This window comes from Acanthochromis polyacanthus, chromosome 16 (genome assembly GCF_021347895.1).
Source record: "Acanthochromis polyacanthus isolate Apoly-LR-REF ecotype Palm Island chromosome 16, KAUST_Apoly_ChrSc, whole genome shotgun sequence".
In the NCBI taxonomy this organism is placed as follows: Eukaryota; Metazoa; Chordata; class Actinopteri; family Pomacentridae; genus Acanthochromis; species Acanthochromis polyacanthus.
In genome coordinates, this window is record NC_067128.1 from 25509401 (window position 1) to 25528750 (window position 19350).

Sequence of the window (19350 nt, forward strand, 5' to 3'; positions counted from 1 at the left end):
CATTGGCACGCCTTCTCCCGCCCTTTCTGTCAACATCTGCTTCTCTTATTCGCCATTCTAGCTGTCGGTCCATTAAGCACATTGATGTGATTGGCTGTTCTGGCAAACATTCAGAGGTAAAGGGGCGTGGCTTAGATTGACAGAAAGGGCAAATGTTACTGCGTAAGTTACTCGGACATTTAGGCTCAAGGCTCTCTTTGCTTCTCAGGATGATATGTATCCATTGATCCAATATGGCGGCCGGTTTCATGCGGAGCTCTGGCAGCCGGGGTGGTTTTCAGTTTTCATGGCAAGCTGGCATTTGGAGCAGTGACTATCCCAGCTGTGAGTCAGGCAAAGTGATGTCATTTATAAGTACTTCTGTGCTTGTTACGGGCGTTTCCCACATCCTCTGCTCTGTGAACTGCCGGACCGTTTATCCTCCAAAGTCCTTTAATAACTGTACACACTGAGAGACAGTCTGCATGTAAACATCAGCACTGTAAGTCCTTGTAGAGTTGGCTTTGTGTTTGTGTGTGTGTGTGTGTGTGTGTGTGTGTGTGTGTGTGTGTGTGTGTGTGTGTGTGTGTGTGTGTGTGTGTGTGTGTGTGTGTGTGTGTGAGAGAGAGAGAGAGAGAAAGAGAGAGAGAGAGAGAGACTCTTTCCTTCTTCCGCCTGTCAGAGTAGTTTGACTCTTAGACACTCCTTAGGAATGCTGAGTATGCCCTGCTTTCTATTGCCAAGTACAGACTTGACACAAACTAAGGGAGAAGGAGATGAAGAAAGAGAGAGGTCGAGAAAGACAAAGAAGTAAGAGAAAATAAAGGATTGAACAAGATTAAAGGGTCTACTGCCACTCTGGCAGCTCTGTGCTGTAATGCTGTGTAATGTACTGTAAAGAAAACCAAGCTGTTGCGTAAATAAAGTATTGAACGCATTAAAATTTGACCTTACTGTGGTGGTAGATGAAAAGCCAGAGGATAAAAGTTCTTTTCTAAATTGCATGGTGCATTGTTGGCAATCCGTAGTGGAAAAATCGGGGCATCACTAAAGTCAACAGACTTCATCCTCTGAGGAATCACAGCTCCCTTTCATTTTATTAGCCACTTCTCAGCTAACCACAAGTATCCCTCAGGCAAGTACCCATGGGAAGGAAATGAGGGATATACTGTATAAAGAAAAGGGACTATACTTGTCTAATTCATAGAAAACAAAGAATGTTAAAATAAAGAAGTATATTTAATTGATAAGGTGGTTGCCAGAGACAAAAGAACCAATGAAACAAATGATGCACAAGTTAAAAAGACAACAAGACATTAGTTAACACAGATATCCTTTAATACAAAGTATCTGTCTCTATTCTAATTCTATCACTGCACTGCTCCTCTGCAGTTAAGCAACGTTTGTTAAGCTAATAAATCATGTGTTAACACAGAACTCTTTCCAGATCTCGGTGCATTCCTGGATTTTGCTGCAAGGGGCCCCAGGGTTCGTCTCACACAAACAGCCAGCAACTACTGCTCAAACTTCTTCGCTGCTCAGGCAGTGATAAAGAAGCACGTGTCTTTGCATGCACATGTCTGACATGCAAACATTGTGATTTTGACAGCATTTTGTCTTTGTTTCTTAATTAAGAGGTGAGAGGAAACAAGAATATTGAGAGAGGTGATGTTATTCTGTGAAAAATGCTTTTAGCTTTTTACTTTACACTAAAGTTATAGCAAGTAGATGACTAATCAGTTAGTTGATGAGCTAATTGTAGAAGTAGAATTTGAAGAAAATAAGTCAAACATTCCCTAGTTTCATTTTTTCATTTGTGACTTCTTTCCTCTTTTTTGTATTTTATAAGAAAGTGAAAATCTCATTTTTAAGCCATCGTGATTGAGAAGTCCTTTGCACATCTCCATCTCCATGACAACTGGACCTCTTCATGTGCTTGAGGGGGGTTATGTGATGCAATCAAAGCACAGGACCAACTAAATAGGAATTTACTGTTTGGGTCTTTTTTTTCACCAAGGTCAACAATGAACTTTCAAACGCAACATAGCTTTCGGGTTTCAACTGTTGCACCCAGCATGGAATGAATTGTGATGAGCATTTCATGTTTGTTTTGCAATTTTTCTAACATTTTAAGGAGTAGAAGATAATGAGCTGAGAAATCTGTCATCACAGTAATACATTTTTTCTCTCCAATAACTTTACACTTCAAAACATCATTAATCTGATATTTTGTTTAAATGACAGACTGTGTTGCTCATTATTCATTTTCAAAGCATCATTTGCAGCCCGTAAGTCCCTTAGATTTCAATTTAGACTACATGAACACTAAAAACTCCTTACTCTATGCAAAAGTTTATAAAGATTGAAATATACTTAAAATGATTATTGCAGTTTTTAACCAGCCAGCTGTTTAGCTTTTCATTTTAGATGAATCATTTACAATCATATCAATATGTTCAGCTTACACGACCACACGCAAACGGAAAGTCTTCCTTGAGCTGTATTACCCTGGAAATGTGCACCTCCCGGAGAATGAGTCATAAATGCTGACACCACTATCACCTGATCTGAGAGAATTTCCATCGCATATGTGGGTATTTTTCCAGTTCTCCTCCATGAAACTTCAACAAACACAGTCAAAGCCTCCAAAAAAACCCAAAAGTTAGTTACATGCAGGCAGATTAAACACATCTCAGTGAGGTGACGTGTTGAGGACTAGAAAGCTGTTGTATTAGGTGTTGCACAGCAAACAAATTATGTTGTGTTGGATTCCCTATCAAGCTGAGACTTTCCCCTATTGTGGTTAGTCACGCCTACATCAGTGTTAACAGTGAGAGAATAACATATTAAAAGGAGGTCAAATGTGAATTTAGGTACTTGTACAGAAAATCACCGAGAAACCCCCACAGTTCCACCTCTGCCACATCACACCTGGAATTGATCATTTTTGCTCATAAGAATCTCCCGACCTCCCTTTGTGACATTGACCAACTGTAGGTCAGAGTGTGTACTGCTTTTATTTCACCAGGAGGCGCTGTTGCAACACATTTGAATGGGTGATGGTTAAATAAGCCCTGAAATGATTAATTTTGCATTTCCCCCCTTGACCTCAATTTGTGCTGCTTTCGGAGACCGCTTGTAGAAGAACAGAGAAGCAACCTTCAATGTCTGGTTGGCAAACATGAAAAATTTCTCTTTTTTCTGGTGTAAATATGTAAATGTGATTTATGCAGCCTGGAGAAAATTATCATTTTTCTCTAAATACAAAATATTAAAAACAATGATTGTTTGGCGAAGGACACTGTTACTCAGCTTTTACTGACAAGGTCAGCTGGATCATAATTTCACTTTAACTGCACTGAATCACAATATTTGTATAGAGTTTGTCCAAAATTAATTTTATTTCACAGAAATCATGGCAAATTGTGCAATGTGAAGTTTTCACACTGAAAATGAAGTCGACATCTGAGTAATTATTGATTATAGTTTTGTAATTTCTGACTATATCCCTTCAGGTACAGCTAGACTTCTTGCAGCACTATAATGCTTTACAAAATTATCTTTCTTTTTGGCCTTTACAGGACAACCATCAACATTCATTAATCATATTTTAGCCATAATTCTGCAACAGAAATTAGGTTGTGTCACTTTAATGTGTGTGTGAGTTGTTTTTTTGTTTTTGTTTTTGTTTTGTTTTGTTTTTACAGATAATCACAGATTAAGATCTGCCTGTCAGATGGACATCAAAGCATTTGCAAATTATTTCTGATATTATGTGAGCATTTTATTGGATTTTAGTGTCTCACAGCCATTAAATAACCTCATAAAAACTCCATGGGTGATGTGACTACAGTGTTTGATTGTAGTTCATAAGATTCTGTTAGGTACATATTACATTTGGGCTACGGATAAATATTGTCATGTATTTTGCTTTTAAAAAGTCTGTTTTCACTAAGTTAGCATCACTGTTGTTTTATCATATCAGCTGATTATAGGTTTTGTTAAGATAAGATAAGATAAGATAAGATAAGATAAGATAAGAGGGAAATTCTATGGGTAAAAGAAACTCACAATGCCATATGAACACCACCACTATAACTAAACTAATAATTAGAGATGGTCTCAGCTTTATTTATTCCACACAAATATCAGAGTTAGAGAAAAGGTAAGTCTGATAATTACACACACACAAAAAGAAAAGCACCTGACTCTCCAGCAATCCAGTTATAGAATCTTCTGTTAGACATTCAAACACTGTTCAAATGCGACATTTTTTTAAAATTATTTTAAGAGATCCCCAAATTTTCAAATACACCAGATGACTGAATCTTGTTTAGAATGTGAGTAAAAACGTTACATGTCATTTAAATTAAATGGCACAAGCATTAAGCAAGAATAGCTAAATGTAAATATCGATGCATTTATTAGTTGATGCAGCTAGCTGATGGTGTCCTGCTATGTGCTGCAGGATTTTTTCAGCAATGATGCATTTTTGAAACGGGCAAGTTTACCTGTCTTTAACTGTAAGTGAATGTTTGAGATTGTGGGGCACTGACTGTAAAACACACAAATATAACAGGTTCCAGTGGAAGGTGTCAGCTGAATAAACACTGTGGCCATCTGACGAGCTGGTGGCAGCCTTGGACAACAATCCAACTCTTTGCTGAGACAAAACTCCATTTCCCATGGTCCTTTGTTCCACTCCGCAGTGATGTGGGGTGTGGTGGTTGAATGACTGTGTGTGTGCATGTGTGTGTATGTGTGCGTGTGTTTTGCGTACAGGAGAGGAACTGTGTCTCTCCGCACAAATCGAGAGCCGCAAATCCAGCTCGGAGCATCAGTGAGCGGAGGACCGGCGGATGCGGACAGCAGCGGTGTGTGGAGGATCAGCAGGGCTTCTGCCATCAGGTCGACATGAGTCTGATGTCTGAATTGATTTGTGTCAGTACCGGCATTGTGGGATTTTTTCACCGACTGAATCTGGACGTGTAGCGGGACCGCAATGGAGCGTCGATCCGAAGCGTGAGAAGTGCTGAGCGTCTGTCTGTTTGGAGGCTCATTTCATAGACAATAAGAAGAGCAGATTAGCTATTAGACACAGTGGCTTCATCATTTCTACTGGTAAATATCTGAGTCTGTGTTATTAGGGACTGTAGCTGTTTTTATTGTGATACCATCAAGAAGCCATACTGAATGTGTTATTAATGATTTAAAAAAAATCAGTCCACAGACAGATAGGAGACACAGGCTGATTAAAGGCTTCATAAAGGTTTCCAGCCTTTTATGATTTAGGTCGTTTAATTTGTCTTTTTGTTGTGTCCAACAACAAACAGAAGCCAGTCATGTCAAAGAATAAGAGCAGTGAGTCGGTGAAGGTGGTAGTACGATGCCGTCCTTTGAACCGGAAAGAGGAGTCCAACGGGCCTTCAGGGGGAATTGTACAGATGGACCTGCGACTCGGACAGGTGATCCTGAGAAACCCTCGTGCACCACCAAGTGAACCCCAGAAAACATTCACATTCGATGCTGTCTATGATGCAAATTCCAAACAGCGAGATCTGTATGATGAGAGCGTGCGACCACTGATAGATTCAGTGCTTGCAGGGTTCAATGGCACCATATTTGCATACGGGCAGACTGGAACAGGAAAGACGTATACCATGCAGGGAGCCTGGCTGGATCCAGAGAAACGAGGTGTGATTCCCAACGCATTTGACCACATCTTTACACATATTTCCCGCTCCCAGTCAGACAAGCAGTATCTGGTACGGGCGTCCTACCTCGAGATCTATCGAGAGGAGGTTCGGGATCTTCTTGATCCCAACCATGGCAATGCCAGAGCCCTGGAGCTCCGAGAGAGTCCAGAGACTGGTGTGTATGTGCGTGACCTCACATCATGTGTCTGCAAGAGCATCAAAGAGATCGAGGAGGTGATGAATGTGGGCAATCAGGCAAGGGCAGTTGGTGCTACAGACATGAATGAACATTCGTCCAGATCTCATGCTTTGTTCCTCATCACAGTGGAGTGCAGCCAGCCTGGACCAGATGGGAGGAAACATATTCGAGTGGGGCGCCTTAACCTGGTGGACCTCGCTGGCAGTGAGCGCCAAGCCAAGACTGGCGTCCAGGGAGAGCGCTTAAAAGAAGCTGCCAAGATCAACCTTTCCTTGTCAGCTCTGGGAAATGTGATATCAGCATTAGCAGATGGGCGCAGCGGCCATGTGCCATACCGGGACTCCAAGCTGACCAGGCTGTTACAGGACTCTTTGGGTGGGAATGCTAAGACTGTCATGGTTGCTACACTTGGTCCCTCCTCTCAGCACTACGACGAGACTCTCACCACCCTAAGGTATGCCAACCGGGCCAAGAATATCCAGAACCAGCCCAGAGTCAACGAGGACCCCAAAGATGCTCTGCTGCGGGAGTTCCAGAGGGAGATCGCTCGCCTCAGGGCCCAGCTCAACCACAGGAAGTGGAGGAGCAAACAGAAGAAGGAGCAGGTGGATGGTGAGGGCTGGGACAGAGATGGGGATGAAGAGACGGAGGGCGAAGAGGAGGAGGAGGAGGTGGAGAAGGATGCAGAGGAGTACGTGAAGCTGGAGGAACAGCGGTTGGAGAGGGAGAAGGAGGCCATCAGAGAAGATCAATTCCTGTTGGCTGAGGAGAAGCAGAGGCTGCTGGGAGAGAAGGAGAGGATGATGGGAGATCTGAGGAAGGAGCAGGAAGCCACTGAGCAACTGACCGCCAAGTACAAGGTGAGTCCAATAGAGCTGAAGCTAAAGATGAAGGTGTTGAAAAAACCGAAAACATAATGTGTAGTTCAATTCAATTCAGATTGGATTTCTGGGTCCCTTTTTATTGAATTCAGTCATGAATTATGATGCCACCTTTTATTCATGAAAGTAACTGTTTTGAATTTACTATGGCTCTGATCGGCCACTTCTCTATGGCAGCATTGGATGGCTCATTTCTCATAAAATTTGTACTGTAATAAAATAATTCATCAATTCATCAGTGACAGAAGGTAAATACTGACTCCTGGATTCTGCAGTTCCAATAATGAAACTCGCTTGTGTCTTTCTTTGAGATGATGCTTCTGTGTGTGTATGTAATTTTTCAGTATTGATCTTTCTGAAAGTCACTGACTCTGAGGTTTAGCTGTCCATATTCTAAGACAATAACGTCTACTAAAAGATTTGCCATTGAAAGCTGCAATCTCTGTGATCTTACCAAAGATAAAAAATGATTTGTTTGATTGCATACTTGTGAAAAATGTACTACAGCATGCTTTCATTTCATATATTTTTGTCTATATCCGTAAAATTAACCATCATGTGATTCTAAAGTCACTTTCCCAACTTGTGAGTTGTGATCTCTGCTGTTTGAAAACATCCACAGTGTCTGACCCTCTGTGTAAAGCTGTTTTTATCTGAACTACTCAACTTGGTCATAGAAATTGTGTTTAGTTAAAGCTGATGACACCAGAAATATTAGTTAACAATGTTTTGATACAGTACTTTTTAAAAACTTGAATTTTTCATATCCAGGTATGAAAAATGAACTGCTTAACATACTACAGAGAACGTTAATTAGCATCAGTTTTGATATTCCAGTGATCATTTTCGTAATTTTTCCGAAGCAGAAATTCCCAAAAATCCAATGAATCCAGCGAGGATTAGATGCTCATACATGACACTAAACTAAATATATTTGGATTTGGTCGGACAAAACATGATATCTGAAAATATCAGCTTGAGTGCTTTTCTCTATTTTCACATTTTGGGGACAAAACAATCAGTTTTTCTAGAAAATTGTTGTCAGATAAATGATATATGAAAATAGGTAGTTGCATCCTTACCTACCGCTGTCAATGTGGTTTTTGATATGATTTTCTTACTTCAGAAACATATCTGTTCTGGTTTGAGCTTTATTTAGTTTTACCAGATACACAGTAATTTACAATAATTTAGCCCTTTATATGTTATACAAGCAATTATCCTAAATCATAAATCTATAAATATATTTAAGAAGGTTGATGAACAGGTTCAGTTTGCATGTTCTCCCTGTGCAAGCGTGGGTTTTCTCCGGGCACTCTGGCTTCAGAGATTATGCCTATAAAAACCAAATCTTCATTTGGCCACTACACCTGTCAAAGTAGTTTCCTTGTGCAGCTATTCACTGCTCCCAGTGCTTCTGCGATGCTCATAATGCTCCCTGAAGTCCTTTTCTGTAAACATGTCAAGCTCCGTCTGCGATGAGTGTTTCTAAATGGTGTCAAAACTATGACCCTACAACTTGAATTTCATGTATATGTGGAGAAGAAGAGCAAGATAATGACACACAGCAAATGGTTTGCAGCCAGTAAAGAAAGCAGAGACTAACTGCTCATGGCATATTTGCCCATGTTTGCTGCAGCCACTTGGCCATTAGATCACTCCATCTGTGATCATTTTGATGTGTTATAATAAGAGTACAGTGCAGTAAAATGCTATAGAGCTGCGAAAACTGAGCTCAAATCTGCCATTAATGATCTGTACTGACTTCTTGTCAATCAGTACAGAACAACACAGTGTTGTGCTCTGTGGCTTATATCATAAATTCTGGTCTGTAGTTGGAGTTTGCAGTCAGTAGTGACCTTCAAACAGTCAGTGTGATTCTTATGCTCAGTGTTTGATGCTCTGTAGTCTGGATTTTGATTGCAAGATAGCTTTTGCAATCATTTGTGCGGTTATTTGACTTGACTTCACTCATTAGACTCCCCCGACTGGTAAACGTTCAGGTCTGTCATCCTACCCTTGTCACACAGATGACAGATATCACCATGGCTGTTTTCTTAGACTACAGAATGCTTCCCCAGAGAAGTGACTTACAATGGGTTTAAAATGCCTCTTCTTTCTCTGCTAATCTTCACACACATCATCACACATCCAGCAAAGACTGAGTCAGAGCTGCAATAATTACTTGCTCTGATTCAGGGCCATATCCAGTCAATAAATCACTCGTGCAGAATGGATTGGTGACTGCACTCTTTAATACTATAGCAGCAGTCTAGACCATCCAACACTGCTAGATCAGCTTACTGAACAGCCTGAGGCTCTACAAGGAGAATAAAGATATTTTCACTGCTATAGCTCTATGGGAGCAATAGAAGGGCTACTTTGTATTTTAGATTTTAAAAAATGTTGGACTTTCAATTTTTGGTCTTCCCACCTTCTCTCAAACTCCCGAAGAGCCTTTAATAGCTCTCAGAGCATGGATGTGAGCTTGATGCACCGGGTAAAGACATTCAGCGTAGGTGGAGGGAGCAGTAACAACACAAGTGTAATGACACACAGGGAGGGTTTTTACAGTTTTAAAAAGGTTGCACTCCTCACGTCGCCAAACACAACATACATTTTGACTGAACTGAATTCTGGTCTATTGAACCTTTTGACAGTGGACAAGTTGATCTGTTTGCCTCTTCTGCCATGTGTCTCTAACATATAGGGCTGGGCAACACAACTAAAATCCATACCATGATACTATTAACAGTATGTTTCTGATACTGATATTTTGCAAAACTGCAAATTACGTAAAATCACACATACATTTATACAATTGATGTTGTGTGATTATCTTGGTTCTGCTGTCACAAACAGCAGTGTTAAGCAGTAGTGTTGCTACAGGTAGCAGATCTAAATAAAACAACTTTTCAGTGGTAAGGTTTCTTACTGATCAAGTGGTGTCGTAACATTCAGAGTAGCTACATTTCTCATAAGATGCAAGCAAATCGGAGCTTTCAGTGTGGTCTGAAAGACAACCACGGAACAGCACGTGATACCACCACCGTACACGGACAAATATGTTCAGGAGTTCTGTTGGATTTGTTACAAGGAGAAGCCTTTGTCTAATCAGATCTGAATTTGCAGATCAAACTGTAGAAATGGGACTAATTTCTTCAGTAAAAAGTAGTTGTAGTTCCTTTTTTTATTTGTATATTTCCTGTACATTTAGGTAATTTTAATGATACAACATGTGAAATGAGTTTGAGGGGGAAAAATCACCTGAAGCTCTGTGAAGCACCAAAGGAGCAATAATAAAACACCCCAGTTACATAGACCTCCACTGAAATACACTGCAGTGGCAAACCACTTTTTCATTATCATTTGCATTTATGAATAAACAGACACCGACATTCCTGCCATATATAAAATTAAACATATCTTTACAATATCTTTCATTAACCCAGCTAAGCTATACAGTAATTTGTAGGCTGGGTATAAAAAAATGTGTTTTTATAGGCTGACTGTCTTTCACCTTGTTTTTTTAATTAACCTAATTAGGTCAGTTCATGCATGCAGTAATACCATTGCTGCAAACAGTTTTGCAGCAAAGCAGCAAAACTGAAAACTCCCTGTAATATTGCACTGTATACATCCAGAAAAAAATTGTCCTGAAGAAATAATATGCTAAAAATAGGAATGTATTGTTGTGAACTGTTACTGCTGCAGTTAGTGCTGTGGTTTTAGTATCTATACAGCAGCAGAATTTCACTTGACCAGTTGGTGTTAATCCTTTCTCACCCTGAAGGCTCTTGTATCAGGACCAGGCTCGACATGGTATTAAAAGAAACCCCATTACATTTTTCTAAACATTGCTGAGCATGGTGCGTTCACTGTAGAGACTGCCTGCCACTACTATGATTAAAATGAATGCCGTGTTGTTGTGCTTAGGTAGAATTGCAGCTGAGGAATTTTAGAGCAGGCTTAATAACATTAACGTCACTGACTCATTGTCTTAAGGCAAATTTGATTAGATAGAAGTAAAAAGTTTAATTTTAGCTAGAGTGTCATCCGACCTGGCGGTTCAAACAAAGAATCTTATTGTGTTTTTACATTCTTCAGAGCTCAGTGTTGTTCATTTGGGCCTTACAGTCATGGAACTGTTACTGACAGAATGTGCAGATGGTTTTTCAGGTAGAAATTACAAAAAAATAAGGCTTGACAGGCTTAATTTGCTTTGAAAATTATGACAACACAGCAGGAATGATTTTCCAGAGGTTTTCTTTTTATTTTGTGGACTCAGCTGCACACACTCGAAACAAAAGGTCTAAAATCCCTGAAATTGGCAAAATAGATTGTTTATTCTGCAGTTCGAGAGCAGTGCAAACACACGAGCATTTTTGCCTCGTGTCTAGGATTTGATGCTTTGTGAGTGAATGTCTGTGGTATAGGAAATCCCATGAGACCGAGCAAATGTATGTCCTTAGCCTTTGCCCTTCAGACAAACAACCTCTCCAAACAACCATGGTGCTAATACTGTTAGGTGCTAAACGGTAAAAAAATTTTCAGTTTACAGTTCAGAGGGTCTTTGGCTTAGTCTGTGTGTTTGATGTTGACTGGCTGCTGCTGAGTGATGAGAATCACCAGCTCCCTCCAGGGAGGAAGATGATTAAGGGGCAGAAGTATTTCCTGCCTTTCATGCAGCAATGTCGGAATGGTTTAGAAGGACACCTGCTTAACCTCAAAACAGTGTCAGTCATGCAAGATGCAGGTTCATTTGTACCAAGATAGTGAAATCTAAAGCATAAATGTGGTAATAGCTAGTCTAACAGGTTTTATTCCTTTGTGCTTTGGAACTATTGTATTGAGCTACAACTGTTGTCCAAAAACAGGTAAAAATTCGTCACTGAGCCACAATGTTGCACTTGTTCACATATTCCTTCATGAGCACAAATATACACATTGTGGTTTATTTTAAGTCCATCCCACATACAGAATTTTGTAATATAGCATGTAACATTACTCTTTTAAATATGTTTGTGTGTTTATTTAAAATGTATGTCTTTGCAGTGACATGATGGCTGAGTGGTTACGACAGATAACGAATGGTCGCAAATGCCCTGAGCAGTGAATCCTAAGAAATAATCTGCTGAAAAAGCAAACTTCTGTGGGAACCAAAAAGCTCGGGGCAAAGAGAGGCAGAAACGCATCATTATCTGATCTTTTCACTAAATTTGTTGACAACTTAAAAAATATCTTCAATCTTATTCTTTACACTAATGGTGCCTTTTCAGGCTTTTATACTGAGATAAAAATAAAATAAAATAAGCATTAGGCACATGGTGAGTTCACAGCTTTGTTTGATATGACTGAAGTCCCTCATTGCTCATTGATTGAACCCATACAAGGTTTTCTGTGTATAAAATTACACATTTAGAATTTTTCCTTGAAAATGATCATTTTCGGCCTTCAAATGGCTCAAAAATTACTTCTCTAAACTGTAGGGCCCTACATAGCTCCTGCCTCTCAGCCCTCTGCCACTCCCTACTCCTTGAGCACACCAGCTCACCAACAGCTTGGCTCAAAAACTGTAAAACTGCTTTACTTTACACAATGACAAGTTGTATTATTGAAATAATTGAGCCACACATGTTTGAACTGCAAGTAGATTCTGAAGAATAATAATGATACAGAATATCTCTCCCTGGAAGCTGACTGGATTTGTTCTGTTTGTTGCATATGAAACCCTGGAAGTCTAAATCCAGGTTTTGGAAACTGTTAAGAGTACACAGCAGTTTTAAGGTGGAAATCCTCTGCCATAATGTTGTTTGCTTGTTTTTCATTAAATGTCTTTTAGCATATAAAAAAAAAACACCACTTGGACACGTTCAAGAATATTTTGTTATTTCCATTCAAGAATAGATTTTTACTGAAGGGGATCTTCAACAAGTGAACAAGAATTCCTTTATGGTTATGTCTGTCTTTCTTTTTTTTTCCTTTTTCAGAGGAATGTGGGAGGTGGTTATAAATAGTGTGTTCACATTTCATGCTCTAAAATCACCTGTTTCTATTTGTTATCGTTTTCAAAATCCAATAGCCCTTGAACATGATTTTGTAAAATTTTAGGAGACAGGAAAAAATATTCTTTGCCAAATAATATGAAAGCTGCATTACCATATAAAATAAGCGCTGTTGCACTTTCAAAATTACAATAAATCTGTGACAAATGTACTTTGCATCAGATGTTTCCTGTGCAGCTATAGTGAAACATGCTAGAAATCTTAGCTGGAGCACAAAAGAAAATGGTGAAACTTTTGGTCAAGTTCTTTTAGAATTCCTCCAAATGAAGATTTCTCTATAAACCGACGCCTCAGTAGACAAGAATGTCATGCAGCCAAAACACTTGACAGAATTTCTTGGAAAATACACAAAGAGAAAATCCCTATTTTTCTCAATAAGAAAATCATCTGCACTGATTTAAGGGAAGATTTTTCTCTAAATCCAACCAAAGCTGAAGCAGTCTAGATCACATTTAATAATCAAGTAACTGTTTTAACACATTTTTTCAAGCTTTCTCTTTCTGTTAGGAGAATTGACTGCTTTACAGTATGCAACATGAGAGTACAATGAACATGTTTAGGTTTTGTTATGTCCTCTTAGACTCTGGGCAACATTTTTTTAAACTTTAATGGGTCAGACTGTTCTACAGAATAATCATTAGCTTCAGCTCTAAAAACAAATGAGTTGGTGTAATTATTATACACACGTGGACAAAATTGTTGGTACCCCTCAGTTAAAGAAGGGAAAACCCACAATTCTCACTGAAATCACTTGAAACTCACAAAAGTAACAATAAATAAAAATTTATTGAAAATTAAATAATCAAAATCAGCCATCACTTTTGAATTGTTGATTAACATAATTATTTAAAAAAACAAACTAATGAAACAGGGCTGGACAAAAATGATGGTACCCATAACTTAATATTTTGTTGCACAACCTTTTGAGGCAATCACTGCAATTAAACGATTTCTGTATTTGTCAATGAGCGTTCTGCAGCTGTCAACAGGTATTTTGGCCCACTCCTCATGAGCAAACAGCTCCAGTTGTCTCAGGTTTGATGGGTGTCTTCTCCAAATGGCATGTTTCAGCTCCTTCCACATATGTTCAATGGGATTCAGATCTGGGCTCATAGAAGGCCACTTTAGAATAGTCCAACGCTTTTCTCTCAGCCATTCTTGGGTGTTTTTGGCTGTGTGTTTTGGATCGTTGTCCTGTTGGAAGACCCATGACCTGCGACTGAGACCAAGCTTTCTGACACTAGGCAGCACATTTCTCTCCAGAATGCCTTGATAGTCTTCAGATTTCATCGTACCTTGCACACTTTCAAGACACCCTGTGCCAGATGCAGCAAAGCAGCCCCAAAACATTACTGAGCCTCCTCCATGTTTCACCGTAGGGACAGTGTTCTTTTCTTCGTATGCTTGGTTTTTGAGTCTATGAACATAGAGTTGATGTGCCTTACCAAAAAGCTCCAGTTTGGTCTCATCTGTCCAAAGGACATTCTCCCAGAAGCTTTGTGGCTTGTCAACATGCATTTTTGCAAATTCCAGTCTGGCTTTTTTATGAGTTTTTTTCAGCAGTGGTGTCCTCCTTGGTCGTCTCCCATGAAGTCCACTTTGGCTCAAACAACGACGAATGGTGCGATCTGACACTGATGTACCTTGGCCTTGGAGTTCACCTTTAATTTCTTTGGAGGTTGCTCTGGGCTCTTTGGATACAATTCCAACGATCCGTCTCTTCAATTTGTCATCAATTTTCCTCTTGCGGCCACGTCCAGGGAGGTTGGCTACTGTCCCGTGGGTCTTGAACTTCTGAATAATATGAGCCACTGTTGTCACAGGAACTTCAAGCTGTTTAGAGATGGTCTTATAGCCTTTACCTTTAAGATGTTTGTCTATAATTTTTTTTTTCGGATGTACTGGGACAATTCTCTCCTTCGCTTTCTGTTGTCCATGTTCAGTGTGGTACACACCTTTTCACCAAACAGCAGGGTGACTACTTGTCTCCCTTTAAATAGGCAGACTGACTGATTATGAGTTTGGAAACACCTGTGATGTCAATTAAATGACACACCTGAGTTAATCATGTCACTCTGGTCAAATAGTTTTCAATCTTTTATAGAGGTACCATCATTTTTGTCCAGGCCTGTTTCATTAGTTTGTTTTTTTAAATAATTATGTTAATCAACAATTCAAAAGTAATGGCTGTTTTTGATGATTTAATTTTCAATAAATTTTTATTTACTGTTACTTTTGTGAGTTTCAAGTGATTTCAGTGAGAATTGTGGGTTTTTCCTTCTTTAACTGAGGGGTACCAACAATTTTGTCCACGTGTGTAATACATATGCATGCATATACATGTGGTGGTGTGTCTTGTCTGATTTTGTGGATTTTTCCTGATAGATCAGTTGGAGTGACAAAAATCAAACATTGTAACTACTCTTCTGTTTGATTGCCTTACAGGAGATCACTACCTATTATATTTTTATCAAGCTTATGATATGTGCTGAAAAGTCTTTTACCCATATTAAGCTCACTCAGAATTGTTTGATGTGTGAACTGAAGTTCAATTTAAGGAATGGAAAGGCAAGCTTACTCGTATGGCATATTACATACACAAAGACATTTTCAAGATGCATAAAAATATAGATGAGCATAATGATATTAAAATCCTAATAAAATATTCAAAATCTAAATATACATTAATTATATAACTGTTGTTTTGCTGCCTGATATTGATTAAAAACTCTTAATTTATCATTTATCCACCTTATTTGGCCTCAGCATCAGCTCCCTGTTACTGCATCCCTCTGACTGGCTGACTCAGATTTTAGCTCACCAATCACATCATGTTGCCTGAAGGTTTCCATTTTTCCCTGTGCTCTCCTCACCAATGACAGAGAGGTTGCTGGGCAGAGAGAGAGAAGGAGAGAGATCAGTAGAAATGAGCTCAAACATAACCAATTATAGATAACATCAGAAGATAAAGCAATGGAGTCCCTCTGTGTTCCTGTCGCTGTCTCTCTCTCTCTCTCACACACACACACACACACACACACACACACATCCGTCCACGTAGACGCACACACAACAAACAGAAGTAGGTCAGAAAGCAGCCTTGTGAAGCTGCGTTGGGTCAGCTGGTGTTTCTGCAGGGTGCTGTTAACTGGCCTCCAAGGTACAGCGCTTCATCTGTGGATTGTGTTGCGATGTTGGTGCAACTGTTGTTGAGCTGTTGTTACGCTACTGGACAGGCTGCCAGGTTTCATTTACATGAGCAAATGTAACGTGTGAAATCCTGCTGGTTCACCAGGTCGCCAGATGAACACATAGTTCACAACATCACAGGTTTGAAACCAACTCTGTGACCTCATGTTCATGTCACTTTCTAGTTTTCACCATTTCACTCATGTTACAATGTGTGAAAAAGCTGGAGCTGGGCTGAGCAGAGTGCAGATGGACTGACATGAAAGCACATCAAATGATGTGTAAAAAATGTAATGATACAGAGGTTCAAAAGCAATTCCACTAGAAATAAGCAAAAGCTATGGAGGTATTTCAAGTGCAAAATGTTTGAGCACCTGGATTTGCAAATCCGAAATCTACAGGTGCAAATCCGAAATCTACAGGTGCAAATCCGAAATCTACAGGTGCAAATCAGAAATCGTACTTCCGGTCCTGCTAAGATATTTGGTGCAAAACTACAAAACGAGCCGATCTGTGTATAAATTCCATGCTCTGAGATTGACAGACTTTTCGGCCAGTCAGGGAGACGCTTTGCCCGCCCAGCCAATCCGAGGTTTTTATTCCGTCTGCGGTCGCTTTACCGACTTCCGGGTGTGGAATTTCACGATGGAGAGAGTGTAGGCCAGGGGTCGGCAAGTAGATGTGGCTTCGGGCCAAAATGTTTGTAAACAATCGAACAGCGAGCCAACCTGCGACCTCAGACGGAATAAAAACCTCTGATTGGCTGGGCGGGCAAAGCGTCTCCCTGACTGGCCGAAAAGTCTGTCAATCTCAGAGCATAGAATTTATACACAGATCGGCTCGTTTTGTAGTTTTGCACCAAATATCTCAGCGGGACCGGAAGTACGATTTCTGATTTGCACCTGTAGATTTCGGATTTGCACCTGTAGAAAACAGAGAATGTGTGATTCGTGGGGAGGATTCGAGTGGTTGTAAGTAGCAATTTGTGTATTTCGTGGTAAATTATTTCACATACTTATTGCACAAGTTCACATTCAGATTTGCACATATTCAAATTCTCACCTCAACTTCACTTCGTACAATACAGGTGCACAAGTATGTTTTGCACTTAGTGTGCTGCAACAATAGGTGCAAAATGTGAGCGTGTCAGTGTTGAAATATGTGACTTGTAGAGAAGGATTTGTGCACCTGTAAATATGATTTGTGCACCTGTAAATGTGATTTGTGCACCTGTAATTACGATTTGTGAATGTGTATTTTTGTGTTGTATTTGTGGGAAGAAAAAAAAATCAACACATACAAAAAATTATTTTACAAGTACACAACTCATAGAGTGTGGGAAATCAGATTTGCTGATACACATACAAATTCAATGTACACATACAAATTCAATGTACACAACTACAAATTCGATGTTACAGGTGCTCAAACATTTTGCACCTGAAATACCTCCATAAAAAGCTGTCCTGATAATCAGTCATTTGCTGTTTTATCAAAATGTATTATTCAGCCATATTTACGAAAACACGAAGGCACTGGACCTTGTGCAAGAACCAGTTATGCACATTGGATGACTGCAAGTCTTAAACTTATAGACTGCCTTTTTTCACACGTGAAAATACGCCCATTTGACTTAACAACCATACCAAAACTGATTTGATGTTCTTTTGACCAAATAATTTTTATGCCTTTCCAATTTACTGAGATACTTATTAGGTATTTTTTTATCCCACCAAGGAGACAGAGCCTCGGCAGAGCTATGTGATGATAGGCGTACGTTTGTCTGTTTGTCTGCCTGTCTGTTTGCAACATTACTTACGAACGGATTTGGATGACATTTTCGTGGAAGGTCAGAAATGACACAAGGATCAAGTGATTTTGGCAGTGATTTGTTAAATATTTTTGTATCATTGCGAGATAACGTCACGGCCACTATGACTACAAGGGAACACTTCGTCAGCTGATGATCACATAATTGGGATCCTACGTCAAATTCACCACTGCAGACTTATCAGGACTTATCCATCAGAAATGATACAAGGAACAGTTGATTGATTTGTGGGAGTGTTTCTGAGTCCCATCAGATATTCTATAGTGCTGTGATTACTGCCACACATTTTTTTAACGATTTCATCCATCGGAAATGATACGACTGAGCAGCCTTGGCAGAGTCTTTTAAAGAAGTAACAAGTGAGTGATGGATCTGACTGGAGAACCCGAAGACACTACACACAAAGATTCAGTCGTCTTATTTAAAATAATTTACAAAATAAATGTAATGCTGTACTCAAAAAGTCTTGAAACTAGTGACTGACAGCACAAACTCATAAAGATATTTTTTCATTGCCATAACAAATCAAGTGTATGAGAAAAGTAGCATCATTTTCTCATACACTTTGATACAACCAGACTTCTTGTTGCACCCAGAGGAGTTGCCTCTGGGCTGCACAGTGGAGTAGTGGTTAGCGCTTTCGCCTTGTAGCAAGAAGATCCCCGGTTCAAATCGTGGCTTGGGCCTGGGAACATGCTGAGGTTAATTGAGTACGTGTGTACATGTAGCCCTGCGACAGACTGGCGACCTGTCCAGGTTGTCCCCTGCCTTCGCCCGAGTCAGCTGAGATAGGCTCCAGCCCTTGGCTGTAGGAAGGAATGTAGGTTTAACAGACATCGATGCTGGCCTCACTTATCGGCTTTTTAAAATCTCCATCTGTCTTTTAGAAACAGTCTACGAGTCCAAGCCTTTCTCCTTTCTGTGTCGCAGTGCTAAAGAAATGTCACTGACAGATGTGTGTTAAACATTTTCTAATATTACGACTACTGACACTACTAAGTTTCTTGTTTTTCTCGTGAATTTTCAATGCAGAGTTGAGGCTTCACAGTGTATAAGTCCTATTTTTAATCTTGTTTCTGACTGAATTTTTAGGGATTTTCTTATTGCTAATGATCTGCTGATTGTCCACCTCCTCACGTCCAGGTGTTATTGATCAGTTTGCATATTCAAAAGTATCAAATCCCTCTTGGAATACAAAGAGAATTTTGGGTCAGAATATGTCCTTGCATGAGGTCTGTGTTTGTCTCCTTTGCACTTCCAGAAATGATTTTTGGAAGAACTTGAAAGGTTGAAAGTTAAAGTCAGTGATTGTAATACAATGCAGTTTTTGTCAGCAGGAAGCAAATCACACCATGTTAATCCAGTTTGACCTTTGTGCACGTTCTTGCATGTTTATGCTTGTGAGCAAAACAGGAGCAGAGGGGATGGAAATCTGTGACAAACTGTGCCTCATTTTCACTACTCAGAAACCAAGGAAAGAAACAAGGCTTTTCATAATGCTGGGAAGCAT

General features: G+C 39.7%; 1 protein-coding gene across 1 annotated transcript in view; it reads left to right on the forward strand.

The window, feature by feature from the left end:
- Positions 1–4712: 4712 nt before the first annotated feature.
- LOC110955025 (kinesin-like protein KIF3C) overlaps positions 4713–19350 on the forward strand; it is a 35691-nt gene continuing 21053 nt past the window's right edge. The window contains exon 1 of the mRNA XM_022199827.2: positions 4713–6734. Within this exon, the coding sequence (XP_022055519.2) occupies positions 5322–6734 (1413 nt within the window). The 5' untranslated portion in view covers positions 4713–5321. The remainder of the gene's footprint in view (positions 6735–19350) is intronic.